At 51.7% G+C, this 24860-nt stretch overlaps 1 protein-coding gene across 2 annotated transcripts in view; it reads right to left on the bottom strand.

Annotated features, from left to right (window-relative positions):
• GCN1 (GCN1 activator of EIF2AK4) overlaps positions 1-24860 on the bottom strand; it is a 60959-nt gene that overhangs the window by 10937 nt on the left and 25162 nt on the right. For both annotated transcript variants that reach the window (XM_066260449.1, XM_066260448.1), the window contains exons 24-49: positions 24561-24759; positions 23366-23521; positions 22369-22550; positions 21165-21245; positions 20691-20834; positions 18560-18687; positions 18236-18425; positions 17965-18035; positions 17156-17321; positions 16616-16810; positions 15401-15647; positions 14909-15030; positions 14500-14614; positions 13701-13880; positions 8918-9138; positions 7506-7574; positions 7174-7312; positions 6891-7087; positions 6552-6694; positions 4730-4847; positions 3991-4206; positions 2708-2872; positions 1287-1448; positions 939-1031; positions 575-718; positions 211-480 (exon numbers count right to left, since the gene is read on the bottom strand). In XM_066260449.1, the coding sequence (XP_066116546.1) occupies positions 211-480; positions 575-718; positions 939-1031; positions 1287-1448; positions 2708-2872; positions 3991-4206; positions 4730-4847; positions 6552-6694; positions 6891-7087; positions 7174-7312; positions 7506-7574; positions 8918-9138; positions 13701-13880; positions 14500-14614; positions 14909-15030; positions 15401-15647; positions 16616-16810; positions 17156-17321; positions 17965-18035; positions 18236-18425; positions 18560-18687; positions 20691-20834; positions 21165-21245; positions 22369-22550; positions 23366-23521; positions 24561-24759 (4113 nt within the window). The remainder of the gene's footprint in view (positions 1-210; positions 481-574; positions 719-938; positions 1032-1286; positions 1449-2707; positions 2873-3990; positions 4207-4729; positions 4848-6551; positions 6695-6890; positions 7088-7173; positions 7313-7505; positions 7575-8917; positions 9139-13700; positions 13881-14499; positions 14615-14908; positions 15031-15400; positions 15648-16615; positions 16811-17155; positions 17322-17964; positions 18036-18235; positions 18426-18559; positions 18688-20690; positions 20835-21164; positions 21246-22368; positions 22551-23365; positions 23522-24560; positions 24760-24860) is intronic.

Here is a 24860-nt window from a genome sequence, read left to right as displayed (position 1 = left end):
GCCGTCAGGGTTCTAAGTACAGCTCTCTCAAGACTGCTTCAAGATACTATAGCGGGGGTGGGGGGCGGTGGTGAAAGTACAGACGAGACTGGGCATGAATAGACAGATGCTGAAGCTAGGTGGTAAGTACACAGGGGTCACTTTAAGAACCTAGTCTTATAAGCATCAGCTACAGTGAAAAGCTGGTCGTGGGGTGAGCAGTCCCCTGACCTTGGTGATGGCATTCAGGGCGTCCCAGCTCTCCTCCAGAACCACAGGGCTGGAGTCGTTGAAGAGGCGGATCAGACCTGAAACCAGGCTCCGCAGGTGGCTGGTGTAGTCTGCCTTTGAGCGGGAGCAGTAGATGTTGAGGATGATGGCAGCAGCCTGCCTCATGCCCGCCTCGGGGCTGCGTGTGGCTTCCAACAGATCCTCGATGATGATCCGGTGCCCGACGTCGTCCTCCACTGAGAGGATCACGGCCTGACAGTTGGCCATCTCCTAAAACCACAGGACAACCTGGGTTGAGCTCGGCTCCTCCAAGGCAGGATGGGAAAGCTGTTAGAAAGCTGACAGGAGTGATCATGACGCTCACCAGCTGCTCGTCTGGAGTCCCGAGCTTCTCCTTCAGGGCCACCATGACTGCCGGGAGGATCACGCCAAGATGGCGGGTCAGGGCGTCGCCAGCCACAGACGAGAGAAAGGCCAACACCCGGGTATTGACGGGTGGAGTGGTCAGCTGTGGAACAATGGGCACCGTCAACACAAGGAATGCTGCCATGCTGGCTGCAGTGGGCTCAAGGGGAGCGCATGCCCGCTGTTCAGGGCTGGGTGTCCGCTCCAGAGCGTCCTGTACCCACCGCCCACCTCTCCCAACATCTGAGTTCAGAGCTAGTCTCCATAACAGACCCAGGAACAATAATGGGGCTGTGGCTTCTGTGCCACCTAGTGAGATTTACCTTGGGCACAAGGTAGGGCAGCACAACACGACTCTTGATGGCCATGACTTGCTTCAGACCGTCCAAGGCGAATTCTGACACCTCGTCATCATCCTGCAAAGGGGCATCGGGAGCAACACGGAGGAGCTGGCTCTTGTCCCCACCTCTGCTGTCTGGACCAGCGAACACCAACTTCCTCCGCACTCCCTTCCCGCCTCCCACTGCACCCACGTTCACAGAGCCCAGCTGCTGCCGTCACCCCAGCCTCCAGGCCCACACTGCAGCTGCCTTGGCATAGAAAGCCCCTGCACCTCACTCCTGCAACAACAGTGGAAGCCAGACTGGCATGGGTGCAGCAGATCCGCTCACCAGCTGCTTCAGCAAGAACGGGAGGATGTCCTCCAGGGCCTGGTGGCCGATAGTGGAGTGCAGCTGCTCAAAGGTCTTGGCTGCCGCCTCTCTGACCTCCTCCAGCGGGTCACACAAAGCCTTCCTTGCCGTAGGCACCAGGGACTCAGAGAAATACAGCACCTGCAACAGCACAAGCACTGTACTGGATGGTGGAGGCCAAGACGGAACGGAAGCAAGTGAGGAAGGACAGCGAGGAACTCTGGGCTCGCCAGGCCACCACCATTCCCACAGCTTGACTTTAACTTATCTGTTTTCTGTGAAAGTGTGCAAGTCTAAAAAGCAGAAAGGATGTGTAATCGATCCACGAGAAGTCTAAACCCAGGCTCGATAATTAATAGCTTGGTTTTTAAGGTGCCTTCTCCAGACTCTCTCCATCTCCTAGAGGGGACCCAAACCCTTTCCCACAGCAAGACCCTGTTGACGTGGCCTCCCTCCCCCAGCGTGTTCCTTTGCCTATCTTCTCAAAAAACCCCAAGTTCTTCCTCAAGTCCAGTTCAAGTATTTGCTCCTCTAAGAAGCCCTGGGCAAGGACAGCTCTGTTGCTCTTGTAACCGATTCCACCAAAGCAAAGCTCCTATAAACCTAAGAGCTGGTTACACGTTGGCCTCGCCATGGGGGACTCAGTGACTACTCAATAAATTACAACTGTATCTGGTGACAGAACTGATTTGTATTCTTTGCCAAATGCAAATATAAACCCAAGTATGACTTATACTGGTACACACAGAAGGATCCAATAAACATGCTTCCCTCTCTGACTGGTCCCGCACTTCATCGCTGTGGTGCTCTCCTCCCAGTGAGAGCCTGCATACACACTCAGCCCACTGCCTAGGAACACTTTAGGGATCAATTAGCTTAGAAAGTAAGGTCAGTGAAAAGGACTCCAGACCCCTTGAATGCTGCTGCTACGGAAACAGTACCATCGCTGGAGATGCACCAAGTACTTCCTCTTCTCTCCTCTACTCCTCCCAGGCAAGTGTACACCCCGCCCGCTCCCGCCCGCCAGTGCTCACACGTGCACGCCCTCCTCTCCCCGCTCAGGGTGCCACACGTCAACTGAGCTGATACAGTGACACAGTAGGGATTAATCTAGAGAAACCTCTCAAGAATGATGAGTAAAAGGTCATCTCCAATTTCCAAAGGCCACTCAAGGCCTCGAAATTGCTTAGTTCTCAGCCAGCAAATCTGAAAGCTAAGGAGGGAAACTCCAGTCCACGTGTGGCCCCACCAGCACCCCATTACCAGCGGTGCCCTCTGGAGTGAGGCTTGTGTGTCCTCACTTCAGTGAAGCTGAAGTGTCCCTAGTGGTGCAGCTTCTCTTGTCACCTCCCCAGCAGCCTTCTAGTCAGGTCACCTATAGGTCCTTAGGAGATACTCACGGCATCCCGGCTGGTGGACTTCATGATCTCGCTCAGCCCAATGCACACGCCCTGCCTCTCATCGCTCTTCTGAGACCTCAGGCCTTCCTCAAGGATGGGAATGATCTCGGGTAGGATTTTCTCCCCTAACTTCCGGACGAGATCTCCTAATGTCCTCGCTGCGATCTGTGAGCAGAAATCAGGCCAGGACATCAACTCCCTGCAAACTGTAGAATGAGGGCCCTGGAATCTTCTAGACTTTATCTGAGTCGCTGACTTAACTTCCTCAAATGCTCTTACCCTTGAAGAATCCCCAGGGTGCTTGCAACATTAAACAATGAAATAATCTCTGCATGCCATACATGTCTATACAACCTAAAGCAAAAGCCGACACCTCACATGTGAACAGGAGACTCAGCATATGCCGCCTAGTCAAGGGCCAATTTCCCTGGATTGAAAGTTGCAGCCTAGAAGTCACTTAACCCTGTGCTCTTGTCCCAGGAGAGCTGAATTTGAAACAAATATTTTAGGAAAAAACCCTTTTATAAGACAGCTAAATATGCAGTTTGTTTGCCAGGGATAGGGGCATCAGGAGTGGGCCAAAGGGGATGGGCAGAAGGGAGCATCAGCCCGGGATGGGCCCCTGCTCCAAAATGAACACCGCCCACCCTGGCCGGGCACGCCAGCCGTGTCTCAGTGTCTCAGGCCAGCCGTGTCTCACACCATGCTGCACTCCCTGCTTTCTCTCTCTATACCCACTGCCTTTGCTCCGCCCCTCCTGGTGGCCATGTTCCTGCCCACCACAGGGTCTTTGTACCTCCATCCTTGTATCTCAAGCACTATTCCCTGTTTGAAATAGTCCTTTATCACCTCCTCACCTGGCAAGTGCTTACTCATCTTTCATCTTCCAGCCTCATGTCTTCTGAGACGCCTCTCCTGACCTGCTAGCAGGCTAAGTGCCCCCGTCATAAGCATTTGCAGCGCCATGCAGCACTTGCCATAGTTGCATCTACACCTGTTTGTGTGATTATCTGATTAACATCCCCCTCCTCTACCAGACTAGCTCCACAAGGAAAAGGAATGAGGCTGCCTTTCTTCTTCACTATATCCCAGGTCTTACGCCCCTGCTTAGCATACAGCAGATGCTTAATAAGTATTTGCTGAATGACTAAGCAAATAAATAAATGTTCCCTGTTAGATAGGGAACCCAGAGCGCTCTCCCCATCTCTGCAGACCCAACTTTCTAGCCTCTGAAGGGAGGCATGAGGGGCCGCTGGGTCAGAAGCAAGGCCCAGGACACTTACTGTTCGCTTATCTGCACACGTGCTGGCCAGGAAACCCAGCAGCAGCCCAAAGAGAGTCGGCAGGATCTCACGCAAGGTGCGGGGGGTATTGGAGACCACAATCTTCCAGACATGCAAGGATGCTTGGCGCACAACCAGCTGGGTGTCTGAGCGGCCCATGTACAGCCCTGCCAACACCCGGTTCCGCCGATCTACCCCCAGGGCGGTGATGATGGCCTGTAGCCAGAGAGGGATGGAGAAGAAAGGGTGGTGAGCCCTCCAAGACACAAGTGCCTGGGCACATCCCGCCACCAGTAGAGCAAGGAAAACTGACTCAAGGGGCCCTGGCCGGTTGGCTCAGCGGTAGAGCGTCGGCCTGGTGTGCAGGGGACCCGGGTTCGATTCCCGGCCAGGGCACATAGAAGCGCCCATTTGCTTCTCCACCTCCACCCCCTCCTTCCTCTCTGTCTCTCTCTTCCCCTCCCGCAGCGAGGCTCCATTGGAGCAAAGATGGCCCGGGCGCTGGGGATGGCTCCTTGGCCTCTGCCCCAGGTGCTAGAGTGACTCTGGTAGTGGCAGAGCGACGCCCCGGAGGGGCAGAGCATCGCCCCCTGGTGGGCAGAGCCTCGCCCCTGGTGGGCGTGCCGGGTGGATCCCGGTTGGGCGCATGCGGGAGTCTGTCTGACTGTCTCTCCCCGTTTCCAGCTTCAGAAAATACAAAAAAAAAAAAAAAAAAAGAAAATTGACTCAAGGAACACACCTTGTTGGACTGGGCCGTCCCAAAGTTATCATCTTCAGAAGCAGTTTCTGTTGTCATCTTCCCAGTGACCCCTGAGATGTGGAACAGGAGGTCCCCGAGGAGCTGGACGGAGCTGAACCTGAGAGGGACACCAAGAACAGAGTCACACAGCCGCAAGGGGCTCAACCAAGCCCCAGGCAAAACAGAGACCCCGGGAGGAAATGCACTAGGAATGTTCGGGGTGGTTACTCTGGACCGGGAGAAAAGTCACGGACAATCTGCATTTCTTTACACTTTCCCATGTATTTTCTTGCCAAGTTTTACTAACGAGCTTTAATAATGAAAAACAGTAAGTACTTTTTAAAAGACTATGTGAAATTTTCTATAATAAAAGTTATTAAAAAGAAAGAGCACAGAGGAAAGCACTGACAGGATGTCAGGAATGCTGGTCATCAGAACTGGAAGTATCAGAAGAGGCCCGGAAGGATAAAGTTTCTTTCTCTTCAAAATTAAGTGAGGTTTATTGTTTGTAATCATTATAAAAAAGAATAGTCACATTCAAATGTAAAATTCCAAAACTACAGAAAAATATAAAGGAAGTGAGTATAAACAATCACCCAAACCCCACTACTCAGGCAACTGCCCTAACACTCTGGTGACACCCTGTACATGGCGCCCACTACAAAGACATGCACTCTGTCAGACCCCGCAGTGTGGGAAGTGAGCCCGCACCACAAGCTCTGGGCCACACCCCGCACTGTTGGGTCAGCTATAGGCTGAGGAGTTTTCTATGTTAGCTGACCAAGGTCCTTACACCACTCTTTGTAGTGGCCAAATGAAAGTCCACAGTGTAGATATGCTGTGACTTTTTTAAACCAAGCCTCCAATATTTTTTTTTTTTTAACTTTTATTAATTTTTTTAGAGAGGAGAGAGAATGAAAGAGAGAGAGAGAAGGGGGAGGGAGGAGCAGGAAGCATCAACTCCCATATGTGCCTTGACCAGGCAAGCCCAGGGTTTTGAACCGGCAACCTCAGCATTCCAGGTCGACGCTTTATCCACTGCGCCACCACAGGTCAGGCTTTTTTTTTTTTTTTGTATTTTTTTCTGAAGCTGGAAACGGGGAGAGACAGTCAGACAGACTCCCACATGCGCCCGACCAGGATCCACCCGGCACGCCCCCAGGGGCAACACTCTGCCCACCAGGGGGCGATGCTCTGCCCCTCCGGGGCAGAGCTCTGGCGCAACCAGAGCCACTCTAGCGCCTGGGGCAGAGGCCAAGGAGCCATCCCCAGTGCCCGGGCCATCTTTGCTCCAATGGAGCCTTGGCTACGGGAGGGGAAGAGACAGACAGAGAGGAAGGAGAGGGGGAGGGGTGGAGAAGCAGATGGGTGCTTCTCCTGTGTGCCCTGGCCGGGAATCGAACCTGGGACTTCTGCACGCCAGGTCGACGCTCTACCACTGAGCCAACCGGCCAGGGCCCAAGCCTCCAATTTTTCAAATGATAAACACCACAACAGACATCCTTCCAGCTCTATCTTTAAGCACTTGACCAAATCTGTCTTTGGAATAAGTTCCTAGAAGTAAAATTTCCAGATTAAAAAATACTTTTTAAATTCACGTTTAAACTGTAATGCAACTAAAGGACTCACAGAGAGAATTTTTTTAAGAGAATCAGAATGAAAACACTGTGAATCTCCAGGAAATGGTAGAGTTACAAAATGGTCAAAAGTGAGGGCCTAGAGAAAGCTGAGAGTTCTTGGCAACATTTTGCTCTTTATTTCTTAGAGTTCCCAAAATGCAAAACTGGGGCCCCTGGGTCTTTCCGCCCTGGGAAGTTCTCACCTTATTCTCCAGAGGTCGTCAAAGAGTCCTTGCTCTAGCTGGGGCAGCAGCAGGGCGATGGCCGTCTCAGCATACATGGAGATAACTCGCTGGCCCGCACGCAGGGCGGTGTCGCGCACAAACTCGTTCTCATCAGCAAGAGCCTGCACACACAGGGGATGGGTCAGCCGCGGCTGCCTCCCCAGGGACCCAGACCCATAAAAGAGACAGGGCTTCCCGGACAGCGGATAAGGACCCCGGCCACAGGCCCCAATCAGCAGGTAGCCCCCATTCACCATGAGAGTATATGCATCCCACCCTCCTCAGTAACACTGTCCTCGGCCTGTCATTTGTGCCTACTTTGAGGATGCAGGGGATGATGGGGCCCACATATGGAGTGAATTTGTCCCCAAAGGTGATGGGAAGGTAGTTGAACATCATGATGTAGCCATCTCGGACATGGGGAGCAATATCCACTTTGCTGGCTGTCGCCACAATTTCTGGCATCAGCTTCTCCAACTTCTCCACCCCCAAGCCAGCCATGACCTCGGCCAACCCTGCAACAAAAAGACAGAATGAACCCCTGGATCTGGAGGCCCCCAGAGGGCATTCGCAGCCTGGCCTGGGCCTGCACTGGCCTCACCTTGTGCAGCGCCGGAGCGGTCCACTGAGCTCTGCTCATACGTCAGTGTCTCCATCAGCCACGGCAGCAGGTCCTCAAAGCATGACTCCCCCATGCCCTTCACCATGGCCCCAAGAGCCTTTGCAGACACTGTCCGCACCTGCCAGGTAACCAAGAGCAGGGATAGAGAGGAGCTGAGGGCTTAAAACTAGGTGACTAGGCACGAGCAAGGCCAAGTCTTCTGGGTCTCCTTCCCTTTACCAGAAAGACACAAAAGCAGCTATAGGGATTCTCAGGAATCAATCAACTGGGATAAAATAATGAGCTCCTACCCCCTCTCCTCCCAGACTCACCTCAGGTACAGGGTCCAGAAGAGAGGCTTTCAGACCAGGTGTCACACTCGGCAGGTAAGGAGCCAAGTCCTGCAACAACACAAGAGGTGACTCAGGGGAGGCCTGATTCCTGCTTCCCCCAAGATCTGTTCTGCTCTGGACCCTGACCTTACCTCACTTCATTCTGCTGATAAGGAGCACTCAGCAGGGGTTCTTCCAAAATGAGCCTGGGAGTGGGGGAGTAAGGGGCTGGGCCCTGGGAGGCCCCCTGCAAGGGCCCTGAGGCCCATCTTCAAGAGGTCGGGAGAGACACTAGCCACAGTACAATGCTCTTACCCCATCCTGTCCTTCCTTTAGGACCAAGGCCTGCCAGCCTCTAGAATCTTTAAAAAATTATTTCTGGCTTTTTCCTTTCAGAATTGAATTATCATCTTCCCTTTCTTCACCTTTAAAGGTTTATGTCTCTTAATATAGCATTCAGCTTTAGGGAACAGTTTTAAATATAGAAAAAGCCTTATGTTCACAGCAATAACATTTAAAATAGCAAAAAGCCCTGGTTACTATATGACCAATGATAAAATTATATAAGTTACAGTACATAAACTTATTGAAATATTATATAATTATTAAAAATCATTTTTATGAATAACTCACTATAACTTGAAAATAAGTGGATGTTCAGGAATATAATTTTTTAAATGTAATAAAAAAAACCATTAATAGCAGTTGTTTTAGTGTTGGAGGACTATGGATAAAATGTTTTGTTTTCCCAGTTTTTCCATTTCCCAAGTATTCCCACTTGCTCTCTTGCACTCAGCTGGCCAAAGAGAGCTGACAGATAGTGAGGTCACACACGCAAGGCCTTGGGTGCACGGAAACAAACAGGGCCATCTCCCTGAGATTCCTGAGGCTCCCAGAAGCAAATGTTTGAAACAAGAAAACACTGCAAGCAGTTAAGCATCAGCCACTTTCCCCACACTCCTCAAAGGTCAAAGGTGAGGCTGGACCTGTCCTGCGCTTCAATCTATAAAAGGGGCCCACTGGGCAGGGCTTCACCTGGGGACTGAGCTCACAGGACTCAAACACTGCTCTGCAAGATGCCCAAAGAACCTAAATTTTCACCATCCACCCCAAAATGGTCTAGATCAGGGGTCTCAAACTCGCGGCCGGCGGGCCCCGCCGAACAAATTTGTGCAGCCCGCAGACTAATCCACGAAGTTCAAAATATTTTGGATAAAATTAAGTAAGCCCGTGGATTAGTCTGCAGGCCGCACAAAATTGTTCGGTGGGCCGCGAGTTTGAGACCCCTGGTCTAGATCTTCCCCGAAACATAATCAGACACCCAGTGCCCACAGCCTCCCGCGTCTCCTATGCAGGGAATCTGTGCCCTAAACCAGCATTTCCTGGTCTTCCAGGCCCCACTGGGCTGCTACCTTCTGGTCTGTCAGGGAGTACATGTTGCCAATAATCTGGGCTGCCATCTTCCGTGTGTCCGTGGAACGGTCCTGGAAGGCTCTTTGGACGATGGGCATGATGAGGGCCAGGGACGGGGCATCAATGAAGTGGACAAACTTGGTGTCCAGCAGGGTCTGCAAGCACTTCTGGGTCTTCCTGGAGGGGTCGGTCAGGGCGTCCAATAGGACCGGGGCAATGGCTGCATGTCCAAACAGGAGAGACACTGGTTTATAAGAGTCTAAGGTATGGCAAAGCCACCAGAACCAGAGGGAGTCTGGGCAACTGCTCCATGGAGCCCCATGTCACCAGCTTGGGAAGCCAGCTGCCTGCAAAGGAGGAATTCATACAGAGGTGGCAGCCGGCACCCCTCTGCACTGTGCTCTCGTGGGGCCCCTGTGAGCTGGCTTCAATGGGCACTATGCTGCAGTCACAGTGCTCAGCCTCCACAGGAGTGCTGCTCAGGCACCATGGACCTTATTCTGGAAGCAGTGACCCAAAGTGACTTAGTGAAAAACCTTTGGAGACACCTAAGGCCCCTGCAGCAGTGATGGAAGTAAAGCACACCATGCTCACAGCAGTTCAGCCCAGACGAGATGAGCCCCGAGATGAGCTGATGAGCACCGTCAGCCCCGCAGGAGGAATTCCAAGAGGAAAACCTGGTTTATCTTTTCCACAAATCCTGGAAATTCAACCACTATAAAGCCCCCTGCTGGTGGTCAGCAGTTAAAAAAACAACAACTAATAATCCAATTTAAAAATAGGCAGAGGAGGATTTGCAGACAGTTTTCCAAAGATATACAAATAAGCATAAGCCGTTCAACATCACTAGTCATCAGAGAAATGCAAATAAAAACCACAAAGAGTCCTGGCAGGGGCCCTGGCCGGTTGGCTCAGCGGTAGAGCGTTGGCCTGGCGTGCAGGAGTCCCGGGTTCAATTCCCGGCCAGGGCACACAGGAGAAGCGCCCATCTGCTTCTCCACCCCTCCCCCTCTCCTTCCTCTCTGTCTCTCTCTTCCCCTCCCGCAGCGAGGCTCCATTGGAGCAAAGATGGCCCGGGCGCTGGGGATGGCTCTGTGGCCTCTGCCCCAGGAGCTAGAGTGGCTCTGGAAGCAACAGAGCGACGCCCCAGAGGGGCAAAGCATCGCCCCCTGGTGGGCATGCCGGGTGGATCCCAGTCGGGCAGATGCAGGAGTCTGTCTGACTGCCTCCCCGTTTCCAGCTTCGGAAAAATGAAAAACAAAACAAAACAAAACAAAACAAGAGCCCTGGCAGGATGGCTCGCTTGGCTAGAGCATTGTCCTGCAATGCAGAGGTGGCTGGTTCAGTCCTTGGCTGGGGCACATACAGGAACAGATTTATGCTTCTGTCTCCCCCTTACCCCCCCTTCCTCTCTCTGGATTCAATAAAAATAAAAGATTAAAAAAAATAGAAAAAAAATAAAGACGAAAACCACAAAGAGATGCCACTTCACACCCACTAAGATGGCTGTCGCCAGGGTTGGTTTTGCAGACAGCCACAGTGCTGGCAACTGGAATTCTCACACACTGCTGCTGGGAATGTCAAATAGTACAGCTGCCTTGGAATATGGTATAGCAGTTACTCAAAAAGTTAAACAGTTACCATAGGACCCAGCAATCCCATTACTAGGTATCAAACCAATAGAACTAAAAACATGTCCACAAAAAACTTGTAGCCTGACCAGGCGGTGGCGCAGTGGATAGAGTGTCGGACTGGGATGTGGAAGGACCCAGGTTTGAGACCTCGAGGTCGCCAGCTTGAGCGCGGGCTCATCTGGTTTGAGCAAAACTCACCAGCTTGGACTCAAGGTCGCTGGCTCCAGCAAGGGGTTACTCAGTCTGCTGAAGGCCCGCAGTCAAGGCACATATGAGGAAGCAATCAATGAACAACTAAGGTGTCGCAATGCGCAATGAGAAACTAATGATTGATGCTTCTCATCTCTTTGTTCCTGTCTGTCTGTTCCTGTCTATCCCTCTCTCTGTAAAAAAATAAATTTAAAAAAAACAAAAAACAAAAAACTTGTACACAAATGTTCACAGCAGCACTGTTCTTAATAACCAAAATGAGGAAATGGCGCAACCAAATATCAATCAACAAATAAATACATAAACAAAACATGATTCATATGAATAAAGGAACATTACCCAACCATGTAAAGGAATGAAGAACTGATACAACATGAATGGACCTTGAAAACCTTATGCTAAGAAACTAGATACATACTGTTTGATTTATATGAAACCTCTGGAATAGGCAAACCCACAGAGACAAAAAATAGATTTGTCAGGGGCTGGGTAAGGAAGGAAAGGAGGAGTGAATGCTACCATGAAGGAGGTTTCTTTCGGGGCCAATGAAAACGTGCTGGAACTAGAGTGGTGGTGCTTACATATAAAAACCACTGGATAGCCTGACCAGGCGGTGGCGCAGTGGATAGAGCGTAGGACTGGGATGCGGAGGACCCAGGTTGGAGACCCCAAGTTCGCCAGCTTGAGCACAGACTCATCTGGTTTGACCAAAGCTCACCAGCTTTGACCCAAGGTCACCAGCTGAAGGGGTTACTCGGTCTGCTGAAGGCCCACGGTCAAGGCACATGTGAGAGAGCAATCAATGAACAACTAAGGTGTTGCAACATGCAATGAAAAACTAATGATTGATGCTTCTCATCTCTCCGTTCCTGTCTATCCCTCTCTCTGACTCTCTCTCTCTCTCTGTAAAAAAAAACAAAAAAACAAAAACAAAAAAACAAAAAAACCCCACTGGATTGCATTCTTTTTTTTTTTTTGTATTTTTCCAAAGTTGGAAATAGGGAGGCAAACAGACTCCCGCATGTGCCCAACCGGGATCTACCTGGCATGCCCACCAGGGGGCAATGTTCTGCCCATCTGGGGCGTTGCTCTGTTGCAACCAGAGCCATTCTAGTGCCTGAGGCAGAGGCCATGGAGCCATCCTCAGCGCTCGGGCCAACTTTGCTCCAATGGAGCCTTGGCTGTGGGAGGGGAAGAGAGAGACAGAGAGGAAGGAGAGGGGGAGGGGTGGAGAAGCAGATGGGCGCTTCTCCTGTGTGCTCTGGCCAGGAATCAAACTCGGGACTCCTGCACGCCAGGCCGACGCTCTACCACTGAGCCAAACGGCCAGGGCTGGATTGCATTCTTAAAAACTGAATTTTATATTCTGCAAATTATATTTCAACCAAAACAAAACAAAACGAAAAACCAAGCTGCATTCTCAAAATGAAAGCACTTCTATGCATTTAGTAGAGATGAGACTGTTCTAGGCCTTAGATATCCCCAGAGCTGCTGGGCATTGTAAAAAAAAATGGCTCCGGCCGCAATGAAGCAATGCCCCAGATGGGCAGAGCATCACCCCCTGGTGGGCAGGTAGGGTGGATCCCTGTCAGGTGCATGTAGGAGTCTGTCTGACTGCCTCCCTGCTTCTAACTTCAGAAAAACACACACAAAAAAAACAAAAGAAAAACAGAATCTGAGATTACCTATTAATCTATTAAAAAAACAAAAACAAAAAAATCCCATCATTTTCTTTTTTTTTTATTTATAATTTTTTTTATTTTTTATTCATTTTAGAAAGGAGAGAGAGAGGGGAGAGAGAGAGTAAGAAGGGGGGAGGAGCAGGAAGCATCAACTCCCATATGTGCCTTGACCAGGCAAGCCCAGGGTTTCGAACCAGCGACCTCAGCATTTCCAGGTTGACGCTTTATCCACTGCGCCACCACAGGTCAGGCCTCCCATCATTTTCTAAACAAAAAACAAAACTAATAAATACCTGGATTTAACTATTCTGAATGGGTATTAAGGCTCCACACTGAAGCTAAAATTTAACACGTGAAGCCTGACCATTGGTAGTACAGTGGATAGAGCACTGATCTGGGACGCTGAGGTCCCAGGTTCAAAATCCTGAGGTCAACGGCTTGAGTGCGGGCTCATCTGCCTTAAGCACAGGCTTGCCAGCTTAAGTACAGGGCCGCCAGTTTGAGCGTGGGATCACAGAGATGATCCCATGATCACTGGTTTGAAGCCCAAGGTCACTGGCTTGAGCCCAAGGTCACTGGCTCAGCTGGAGCGGGCCCCCACCCTGCCCCACTCAAGGCACATATGAAAAGCAATCAACTAAATGCCGCAATCACGAGTTAATGCTTCTCATCTCCCTTCCTCTCCCTCTCTCCCTCTCTCTCTCTCTCTCTCTTTCTCTCTCGCTTAAAAAAAGAAATTAACACATCAAGTACTAGTTAAGGTGGCTGGCTAGGTTTTGTTTCTAGAGATCAATCTTTTCCCATCACTCAACTAAAATTTCATATTACAGAGCTCAGTTAAGGGGAATAACCTGTCCCTAATCCTCCCCTCTATCACAGGTGTCCTGGAATGACACAAGTTCCCAAACTTCCTAACACTTCAGATGATGCTGATATGGTCCAGAGCTTGTCATTCAATCTTGAGCCTCAAGACTCAGCTTAGCCCAGTGCACTCTCTCAGTGAAGGTGCTTCTGAGCCAATGACTCAGTTTCCCTATCTGTGCAGTCAATGTCCAGACAGAGCACTAAAACCCATCCCTTTCAAACTACTTCCTATTCATTATTCTAGGAAAAGAGCTTCCCAGAATTTATTTATTTTGCTGTGAACATATCTGTCCTGCCAGGGCAAAAATCTTCACTGAGCAGCTGCATGTTCCCTGCAGTGTCCAGGGACAGGAGGAGGAGCCAGGGCCATGCCCACAGTGGGAGAGGCCTACCCAGGATCTCCGGGTTCCTGATGACAGAGCCAATCTGCCTGAGCGCCTGCTGGCCCGCCTTCTGCACTTTGACGTGGGAGTCGGTCAGCACCTCCGTGAGCTTGGGCACGATGTTGGGCAGACAGGACGACAGTTGCTTGGGAGCACAGTACGCCATTGCCCCAAGCAACTCCACTGACCCTGCAGATGGCAGACACACATCCAGCATGGAATCACTCGGCACAGGCCAACAGTCACCTGGGCTGGCTGCCCAGGCAAGGGACAACCAGCCTGGTCCTCTGCTGACTGTGCTCAAGCAGTCCCCAAGCAGAGAGCAGAGGGGACCCGCTCCAGCAGAAATCAGGATGAGGGAAACTGATTTAGATCCACAGTTTTTGAACTGTAGGGTAAAGCCGGATGGACCCCGGGAAAGTCAAGTGCGAGGTCTCAGACCCTGACCCTCCCCAAACCAGAGTAGCTCTGCTTGTACCTCTTTTGCATATCAGGACTCCAGATAAGACTACATTTTTTAAAAGGGGTTTAATGAGGAAAAAAACTTTAAAAATCACGAAACTAGCCACAAACTAGCTTTAAAATCCTGGGATTTCCTGATTCGGGGCTGTCCCTAAATCAGAGGCCTGTCCCTTGCATGTAAGCAAAGAACACCATGTAGTAAAGGAGTGGGCCACCTAATAGCACAGAGTCTTGGCTTTGTCCCTGGGCTGGGAGTACACACAGGACAGAGCTGGGCGACCTGCAGCCCCTGGAGAGTAGTTTCTAGGACAGGATGTGGACAGAGACACAGAAGGGGGCGCCTTACCGGCTTTGGTCCTCCAGGATTCCTCCTCCAGGGCAGCCAGCAAGGAGGGGAGCACCAGCTTCACCCCGTGAGCACTCAGGTTGCTCATCACAGCCTTGGCACAGTCATCTGCAGCCTCAAGGGAGGAGAAAAGACGTTCAGGGGCCTCCTCGCTACAGCAGAGGTCACAGCCTGACTCTAGACCAAGTGTCCCCCTGGAAACCGACACGTACAGAGGGGTGTACTGTGTCAGGCCCTGTGCCGGAGCCTGTAGGTACGGCTAAGGAGAGAAATGGCTTCTCATCTCATAAAGCTCCAGTATTTTACTGGGCATCAGGGGAGTCCATATTAATAATGGAGCCCAAGATATGGGCAGGGGTCCTGGCGACACCAACAGCCAGCAGGTCTCACATGCAGCCTCAGGACTTACCTCACGCACATACTGGTTCCCATCCCCGAAGCACAGCAGCAGATGGGGCAGCACGTGCACCACGTACGGCTCGAAAAGCTTCCCCAGCATGGTGCAGAGCATCTCGAAGGCAAAGAGGGCTCCTGGGGGTGGAGAGGGTAGGACAGCTGGGACAACCCCTGCCACCTCCTCACCCTGAGAGCACTCAGGACAGCTGTGCAACTGAAGTGGCCGCCCCTTGAAGGAGCAGCACCCTCTGCCTCCCACTAGCAGCACGGGTGTGGCTAAGCAGACAGGGGAGGAAACAGGGGAGCATTCATCCCTTCTTGGCACTAACAGCCAGAAAGGTAAAATCTCTCCCAGCTAAGCATACTGCTGGTTAGAAAGGCAGGTGGAATACGTCACACACAGCTGCCCTTCTGCAGTACACACACAACACCAGCCCTTCAGAGGGGAAGGAAAGGCCAGACTCCTCCCCCAGTAGCTGCGAGGACTGAGTTCAGAGACGCTTACCCTCTCGCCGGCGGAAGTTCTTCTTGTCCTGGATGGCATCGGTCAGCGCTGCCATCATCTCCTGCTGCTTCAGCGACAGGATGCCCAGCCCCTTCACCAGGCCTGCCAGCCCGTAGGCCGCCCCTTTACGCTCGGCATACTTGTCCGACTCCAACAGCTGCTGCATCAGCTTCTGGATCATGGCTCCTGCATCCTCCTTGATGGCTGGCACGAGGGGTGGCAAGCAGCTGGCCACGGACTCCTGGACCTAAGGGAGGGGCCTGTCAGGAGCCATGGCCTTTCTTGGTGGCCGATACAGTCCACACAACACCTCCCCACTGGATGGACCAAGCCCCACCTCAGCCACTGCCTGTCAGGCAACACAGGGTATCAGAAAGCAAAAAGTATCACACACTCACGTGTGATATGGACCCCATCAGGGTGCATACTACCTCTGTAAGTGACAAGAGCATCAACCATTATAGCGCTATTCCTCGTATAAAAGAAGAACCTATGTCTGGGTGGGTGGCAAACTCCAGGGAGACTAAACCTATTCACCGAGTAAAATCCAGAGAAAAGCATGCTCTTTGCCTCCATAAAAACAGCCTGTGTCTCCCCGTTTTCAAACTTGTCAGTCACTGTAAAACCAGGTGGGGCTTAACAAGACAGGGACCCTGGCAACCTTGCGTTGAGACGTAGCTCACTGAGCCCAACTCAGGAGCAACAAAGCGACACGCTACCAGGGGCCCAAGCAGAACTCTCTGCAGCTCGGGTTTTCTGACAACTTATCTGACCACAATTTTCTGAACCATTTGATGAGGACATTCTAGGTGGTTCAAAATCCAAGTCGCAGAAAATATACATGAATGTGTTTTGCAAAAAGAAAAAAATCTTTGCACTGTGGCCTGGAGGCTGCACTAAAAGGCCCCTGAAATGTGTAACACATAGAGATGGTTAGAAAAAAGCTTGCCCTAAAAGTTTTTATTTTAATCTTTTTATCCTCAGTGCTAAGTCTATACTAAATGCAAAAAGACTGTTAAGACAATGAACAGGAAAAAATGAAAATATCTAGGAGGTCTAGTAGAACAAAGTAACAAAATAATTCCATTTGGGGGGTGCCCTTGCCTATAAACCAGGTTGTCCCCTAAGAGGGGACAAGTATTCGCAGAGAACTGGGCCTTGGGGACCCTGATACCCGACTCCATCTTCAGTGGCCTGGCCCCTGGTGGCAGGTACCTGCTGGGAGGGGGTGGAGAGGGCAGCAATGAGCTTGGCAACGATGGGCTTCACTTTGGGGTCGCTTTTGTCCAGATGCTTGGCGAGCGAGCCCATCAGGACCACCACGCTCTGGCGCACGGCATCGTAGCTGGCATCGTTCGGCGCGTTCTTCAGGAACTCCTCGAACACTGGCAGCAGGGAGTTAACGTTTTCCTGGAAAGCAAGTGTGTCCAGGGCTACGTGTCAACCCTATAGACTATGTCTGGGGGTGACAGTCTCTTACCGAGGACCAAACCCAAACCTGCTCGGGACAGCCATGCTGACGAGCCTGACCATGATGTCAGCAGCTTTTCCAGTTTCCTGGCTGGGCCGCAGTGGACTTATATGAATTTAATTCCCTTTTGGGTCTAACTAAATACAAAGAGATTGTCCGTGGGTGCTGCTGGTGCTGTGCCAGGATTTCCAGCACTCAAACCTCACGGCGTCATCCCTGCTCATCCCGTCTCCTGTGTTGGTCCAGCCTTCTCCCCAACCCCTCAGCTGGCTGAAATCTCTTACCTTCCCGTGGGCGTTGAGTGTTGCAAGGGCTGCATCTAACATGCACTTCCGGACATCGGGGTTTCGGTCATTGAGGGCATCAGGGACAAAAAACTGAAAGAGTGGTTTCACCTGTGAGCTGTCCAGACACTGGGAGAGCCTGTTTAGAGCCAAGGCCAGGCCACACCTGGGAAAGGGACGAGAGCGTGTCAGGGATAAGGGCCGGCCAGGGGCTGCCTCTGCTGCTGGGATCCATCCCAGAAAGTCACAAGGAGGGAGCTTGCCAACAGCAACAACCGCTTTGTAGGGCAAAGCGCAGCAGCACCCACTGCCCAGTGTTCAGCCAGCAGTCTACACGATGGTTAGGAATAGCCCACTTGCCAGATAGACCCCTGCCATTTTCCCAGAGTTTCCCTCCTACAGGGTGACCAACTCTGCCATCTCCCCACTAGTATAATGCCTAACCCTCTACCTCCAGGGCAGGATGTCGGAGAAGAGAGAGGTAAAGGACTTTTATACCGGATGTGAAGTCACTTGGAAATGAACACATTCTACAAAGGCAAAGTGCTATTATTCTTTTTAGCTACAGAGCAGTAAGAAAGCCCCCAAGGACCTGTGAAGACAGAAGCCTGGAGGGAAGGAGAGACATGCCCAAGACCACATAGCTAGCATGGGAAAGCTGGTGTTGCCGGTCTCTCCGACTCAGAAGTTCTTATCCTTTCCTTCTACTGTTCAGTTGATCTGTGCTGCCTTCTGCGGTCACCCAGCCCAGCCAACCTGCTACCTCTCAGGCAGCTCTGAGTAGAACAAGACTGCAAAAGCTGTTATACCTGGCTTCCCACTGATCTGGAGGAGATTCCGAGATAACTCGTCCCAAAGCATCCAGCACTGGGGGCGGCCGCTGCAACAGTAGGTTGATAAATGAGCTACAGTGCTCTCCCCAACTGAGCCGGGCCAGCCGGGTGTGAGGGTGTGACCAGTCACAGCCACCCTGAGCCACACTGAGCTCCAAAACCACTGTCTGGAGCAAGTCAGAGGCTGAGGGGTGGCCAGCCCACCCTCACACCACCCAGGCCAGCTCAGGGCACACAAGCTACTCACATAGAGCTTCTCCTGATAAATCTCCATGAGCCTGCCCATAACCTCGGCCGCCTGCCGCGGGTACCGTGCCACGGCCTGGGAGAGGGCTTCCGCCCCGGCCTGCCTCACAGCTGCCTCATGATAGATGACATCGTCGATCAGCAAGGAGCAGAGGTCCGCCTGCAGATCTAGGCCCATCGCTGACCACAGTCTGCCGCAGACCAAAGGGTGGGGTTGGTCAGAAAAGGACATGCAGCACCCGCCCTGCCGAACCCACCCACCCTGCCCCTCTCATGCTGTACGCTGAGCGCACTGGGTCCAGTTGTTTCCTGAGATGGCCCTCACCTCTCAGCCAGCTTCCGGATCTCATCTTCCTTGTCAAACTTGACCACCCAGAGCCTCCGCAGAAGGTTCAGCCCATTCTTCTCATCGGTATCTGGTGTTGGCAATACCATGTGGAGTTCCATCAGCCCCTGTGAGGGAGTAGGATTGAACTGTGTGAGGCACAGCCTTTCAGAAGAGCCCTGACCTGCCTCCTTGCCTCCCTCTAGGGCTGTACTGTCAAAGATGTAGCCACCAGCCATGTGGGTCTTCAGAGTTAAATTAATTAAAATTAACTATAGCCCTGGCCGGTTGGCTCAGTGGTAGAGCATCGGCCTGGTGTGTGGAAGTCCCAGGTTCGATTCCTGGCCAGGGCACACAGGACAAGCGCCCATCTACTTCTCCACCCCTCCCCCTCTCCTTCCCCTCTCTCTCTCTCTTCCCCTCCCGCAGCCAAGGCTCCATTGGAGCAAAGATGGCCCAGGCGCTGGGGATGGCTCTATGGCCTCTGCCTCAGGCGCTAGAGTGGTTCTGGTCGCAGCAGAGCAACACCCCGGATGGGCAGAGCATCGCCCCCTGGTGGGCGTGCCGGGGTCGGGCGCATGCGGGAGTCTGTCTGACTGCCTCCCCATTTCCAGCTTCAGAAAAATACAAAAACTAATTAATTAATTAAATAATAATAAAAATTAACTATAATTCCTGATAACACTAGCCACATTTCAAGTACTTAGCCTCACATTGGCCAGTGGCTAACACACTGGACTGCACAGAAATATATAGTTCCATCTCCATGGAAAGTTCCACTGGACATCGCTGGTCTAGAGAGTGCCATGAGTCATATCAGCTCACTACCTGCTCTGTCTCTTTAAATAGCGTTTCTTTCTGGGGTTTTTATTGTTTTTTGGGTGCCCCCCCCCACGTGAGAAGCAGAGGCAGACAGACTCCCGTATGTGCCCAACCAGGATCCACCCGGCATGCCCACTAGGGGGCAATGCTCCTTTGCAACCAGAGCCATTTTAGCACCTGAGGTGGAGGCCATGGGGTCAGTCTCAGCGCAAGGGCCAACTTTGCTCCAATGGAGCCTTGACTGCGGGAGGGGAAGAGAGATAGAGAGAAAAAAAGAGGTGAAAGGGTGGAGAAGCAGATGGGCGCTTCTCCCGTGTGCCCTGGCCAGGAATCAAACCTGGGACTTCTACACACCGAGCCAATGCTGTATCACTGAGCCAACCAGCCAGGGCCTCTTTGTTTTTGTTTTTTTTTTAATAGCTTTTTGTGTATGTGAAATGATGGCATGTGGTGGTAGAATCTTTTTTAATGTAAAATTTAAAAAGTTAAATATGCAAGACAGCCTGACCAGGCGGTGGCGCAGTGGATAGAGCATCAAACTGGGATGTGGAGGACCCAGGTTTGAGACCCCGAGGTCACCAGCTTGAGTGCAGGCTCATCTAGTTTGAGGAAAACTCACCAGCTTGGACCCAAGGTCACTGGCTTGAGCAAGGGGTGACTCGGTCTGCTGTAGCCCCACAGTTAAGGCACATTATGAGAAAGCAATCAATGAACAACTAAGGTGTCGCAACGAAAAACTAATGATTGATGCTTCTCATCTCTCTCTGCTCCTGTCTGTCTGTTCCTATCTATCCCTCTCTCTGACTGTCTCTGTAAAAAAAAAAAAAGCAAAACAATCTCAAAAAAGGACACTTTAAGAAAAATTTACCATACTGTCATTATTTTTTATTTTACCAAGAACCAGTGAAAACCCTGTCACTGATCGATAGCAGGAAGCTACAGGCTGGCATGTGAGAGCCACTGTCTATATTCTAAAGGTATCCTTTAGTTTTGGGTCCAAAAATACCAAAAAAAGCCACATACAAGGTGGTGAGATGAAAAAATGCATTAATCCTATGAGTTACAGCTGTCCTAAGTACCAAGATTCACATCCCAGTTTATAAATCAGGTGACATCTTTCAAGGTGAAAAAAAATAGCCAGCCCCACAGCAGTTGTTCCGATTCCTAGACTGCTGCCGCCCCACACCCTGTGACCTCTCCTCTCTGCCTCCACGACCTACTGGTGCAAGTCTGAGGCACCTCCCTCCCATCAGCTCTGACACTCTCACGAGGGATGCTGTGGAGGCACCGTGAGGCGGTGAGCACGCACCCGGAGCGCGGTGTCCCGCACGCTGGCACACGGGGACTGCAAGGCACAGAGCAGCACGTCTACTTCCTCCTGCTCTGCGAAGGCACAGCCATCCTTGCCGCTGCTGCTGGCACACAGGGTGGTCAGCGTGTCTGAAGCCAGAATCTAAGGAAAACATCAATCCGCTGGGCTTAGTTCTTCAAATTACTTAATACAGTGGAGTCAGGCAAGGGACAGACAATAGGTTAGGAAGCCAGAGAGGGATCTGAACTGAGAATGCCCATCCCTCAACTAGGGCTAAGATCCCAGCTCCAGGTCAAGGCCAGGGGCAGGACCCACGCAAAACCCTTCACTAGCGAGAACAGTCAGGCTGGCTCACAAAAGCAGCCCTTTCGCTCAAGTGTAAAATGGAGGGCTGACAGGGAACTTGGACTCAATCCCAGACACAGGGTCACACACTGACTCACAGCCACAGCAGACTGAAAACCAAGTCACCTGCACGCGGGGAGAGCCCGTTCCAATCACCCAAGTCAAAAGGCGCAGCATGGCCACGCGAGGCAGCAGCTCCGGGCCATTCTAAGGGAGAAGGGCAGTAAGGCAGGTGAGGTTATGGGGAAGGGCTGTCACCAAGACCGCCAGCACAGGGAGCAGCATCCTCTCACCCATGGCAGAACATTCTGCGTCTCACAGCCAACTTGACCACAGAAACCCCGTCAGGTTTTCAACTAAACCCACACTAATCAACAAATAACAAATTCTGACACTTGCTTGAAATTCACAGGATACGAAATACAGGTGGCCCATAAACTTATGGATATTTAACTTTACAAGTTGGTAAAAAAACACAAAACAAAAGGAAGCACCATCCTTTCACTCATTGTTGGCAAGATGAATACTATTGAAGGCTACTTTCACTTTGGAGAACAGGGACTCTTAGTGAAGGTGGAGCTCAGAACATGCCACCTTACCTAGTAGTTCCATGGCCAAGAACCTGTCCTATATAAATGCTCATGTGGGTGTGCAAGGCATATACATATAAGAGGGCACAACACAGCACAGTTCAAAATAGGGCAAAATTAGAAAAACACCTTAAACTATCCATCACAGATAGGTTAACTAAAACACAGTGCACCCAGAACACTAGGGCCTACATGGCCTGTACAATCAATAACACAGATCCACGGGCACTGACGTGGCTGGAGACCCACAGTGTGCAGTCATGTGAAAGAAGTAGTGCATTCTGGTTTTGCTTCACTGTGTGTGGGGTGTGAACTCTGTGTGTGCATAAAGACAGGTCACAAGGGGATCTGCCCAGCAGTCAGCAACCACTACCTCTGGATGGTGGCATTTCTTTTCTTTCGTTTTTTTTTCCTCAGTATTTAAAACAGAAAAATTTTAAAATATGCATTATTTTGGCACATGTTTTAGAACATCATCTATCAAATGAAAACCTCTCGATGATTCAAGCAAAATCCTTCAACTTCTTCAGGTCCGAAACTCTCAGACATGGGAGAACTCTATTTCTTTGAGGCCTTAACAGCTGCTGCATTACAGACATCTGGGTACCCCTACCTAAGGCTGCTCCTGTAGGTACATCACACACCCCACTGACCCACCAGAACCTCTGAAGGGCCGGCAAGTGTCAGAGCCCTGCCTCTCAGCCCCCTTCAGCCCAGGGGAGCTAAGGTGGCCTGCCGACCTCATCCACGCGCCCGGGCAGGTTGCTGGAGGAGGCCCTCAGACGGGCATGGACAGTGAGGATCTGAAGGATCTGGGCCGTGCGCTCCTCCTCCTCCTCGCTGTGGCGGGGCATCTCGCGCAGTACCATCTTCAGGAACGGGAAGACTAAGGAAAAGGCTGGCGCAGACAGGGGTGCGGCATCTGTGAGCAACAAGCAAACACGGCCCTGTAGGTGGGCAGGGCACTGGGCGCTGCTGCGTGTCCAGCCTCAGGACAGGTGGGCAGGGGGAAAGGCTTTCTTTTCTTTTCTCTTTTCTTTCTTTCTTTCTCTCTCTCTCTTTCTTTCTTTCTTCCCTTTCTTTCCTTTCTTTCTCTCTCTCTCTTCTTTTCTTCCTTCCTTCCTTCCCTTTCTTTCTTTCTTTCTTTTTTCTTTTCTTTCTTTCTTTCTCTTTCTCTCTTTCTTAATATTTTATTTATAGATGTTTAAAGAGAGGAAAGAGAGAAAGGCAGGGAGAAGCAGGAAGCATCAACTCGTAGTGGTTGCTTCTCATATGTGCCTCAACCGGGCAAACCTGGGGTTTCAAACCGGTGACCTCAGCATTTCAGATCAACGCTTTATCGACTGCACCCCCACCAGCCCAATTGAAGGTCCTTTCTGACACCCAGAAGCACATGGTACGCCAAGAGGGATGACAACAGCTGGCAGCCCAGTTCTGAAGCCAATCCTGCTCCCATCCCAAACACTGCCCAGCTCCAGAATGTGAAAGTTAAAGAGACAGGAGGTTCCAGTGACTGGAAGTCAACCCTGAGCAGGGGCTGCAGCGCCTTAAGAACACCAGGACTGGACTCAGAAACCCTCCATCTGGTCCCACTTCCCCATTTTTCAGATAAGAAGACCAAGGCCAGGGAGGCAGACTCGCCAACAGCCACAGCCTCAGGTAGCCCCAGGGGGTGAGGGAGCTCATGCGTTCCCTGTGCCGGCTCACACCGCCTCGTGTCCTTAGGGATGTCCTTACCTGGCTCCCCCTTGCCCACCCGGCTAGTGATGGTGTGGCTGTGCAGCAGGGTCACTGCCCTCTTCACAGCCACCGACAGCTCTTCCTGGCACCATGACTTATCCAGGGCACACTCTGGCTTCAGCAGGCGCAGAGTCACGTGGCTCACCAGGATGCCTGTACCCAAGAGAAGACACCATCATGGGATGACCCCACACACACACACACAAAGAACCTGGCCCAGCACAGAGGTGCCATGTCCCTCTGACTTAATAGTAATCAATCCTGCTGTGCCAGGAATTCCCTAACCTAAATTTTCATTTCCTATTCATGACAGCACTGAAGGGCAGACAGGCAAGGAGCTGCCCCAACACTACGAGATGAGGAGGCATGAGCCACCCAAGGTTCATCAGCCAAGAGCAAAGTCCCATTGTGTGATGCTCCCATCTTCCAAGTGACCAGCCCAGCCAGCCAAGTAACGGTTCTGGCAGGCTCCGTGGGGCAGTGTGGTTTCCTAGACTTGCACCGTACACAGCTATTAGAATATTACTGACTACACTCCCTGTGCTATACTTCACATTCCCGTGACTATTTTGTAACAATCTGAATTTCTCAATCCCTTCACCTTTTCCACCTATCCCCCCACCTGCCCTCCCCTCTGGCAACCCTCAGTCTGTTCTGTGTTAGGCTCCTTTTCCCAGAACTCATTTTCACTCAGAACGGCTCTCAGACTCCACCTCCCCCACAGGAACACCCCCTTTCAGCCAGGAGAGAAGCCTGCTCAGTTCCCAGCCATCCTCCCCGGCCTGGGTCTCACCACAGCAAATGGAACCCCACACTCGCAGAGATCACTCATCACTGACACGTGGCTGCTCAGGAGCTCTGGGCCGCAATGACCAGCGACGTGCCACCAGACCATCCCCGCTGAAAATGGATTCTGATCTCTTAGTTTTAAAACTGCTACAGAAAGACCACACTGACTACCGTCAACAGCCTGGGCCTCAGCGAGAAGGCACTGCAGACGTAAAGAGGAGAGGAGAGGCACCATGTCGCCCGAAGGCTATGCAGCTGGAAGCTCCCAAGGCTGCTCCACATGGAAACAAAAGCAGTAGTCCCTGCCACCACAGGGCACAAGGCTCCCCGACGCCCAGGGACACCCCTGCCCACCTCCCAACCTGCTCGGGGCCACGCTTACATCCAGCAAGCAAGCACTGACCCAAAGCCTTGAGCCGAGGGGGCATGACACAGGCAGCCAAGGACAAGAAAGGGTTCTTGATGTGGGGAGCGGCCAGGGGCGATTTCAGCAAGGGCAGGAAAGAGTCGACCAAAACAGGGATGTACTGAGTCAGGCCGGATGGGTTCTTGGTCAGGATGGTGTCCAGCAATCCCAGCGCCGCCTCCAGCTCACCGCACAGCTACAAGTAGAGTCGCCCAGGAAGTGTCAGACGGCCTTGCCCCAGGGCAGTGAGGAGCGGGCCAGGCCGTCCGCACACTCACGCACACGCATTCGGGGCAA

Source organism: Saccopteryx bilineata, chromosome 2 (assembly GCF_036850765.1).
Source record: "Saccopteryx bilineata isolate mSacBil1 chromosome 2, mSacBil1_pri_phased_curated, whole genome shotgun sequence".
Taxonomy (NCBI): Eukaryota; Metazoa; Chordata; class Mammalia; order Chiroptera; family Emballonuridae; genus Saccopteryx; species Saccopteryx bilineata.
The sequence above is the reverse complement of the archived record's forward strand: the minus strand, read 5'-3'. Positions and strand labels throughout refer to the sequence as shown.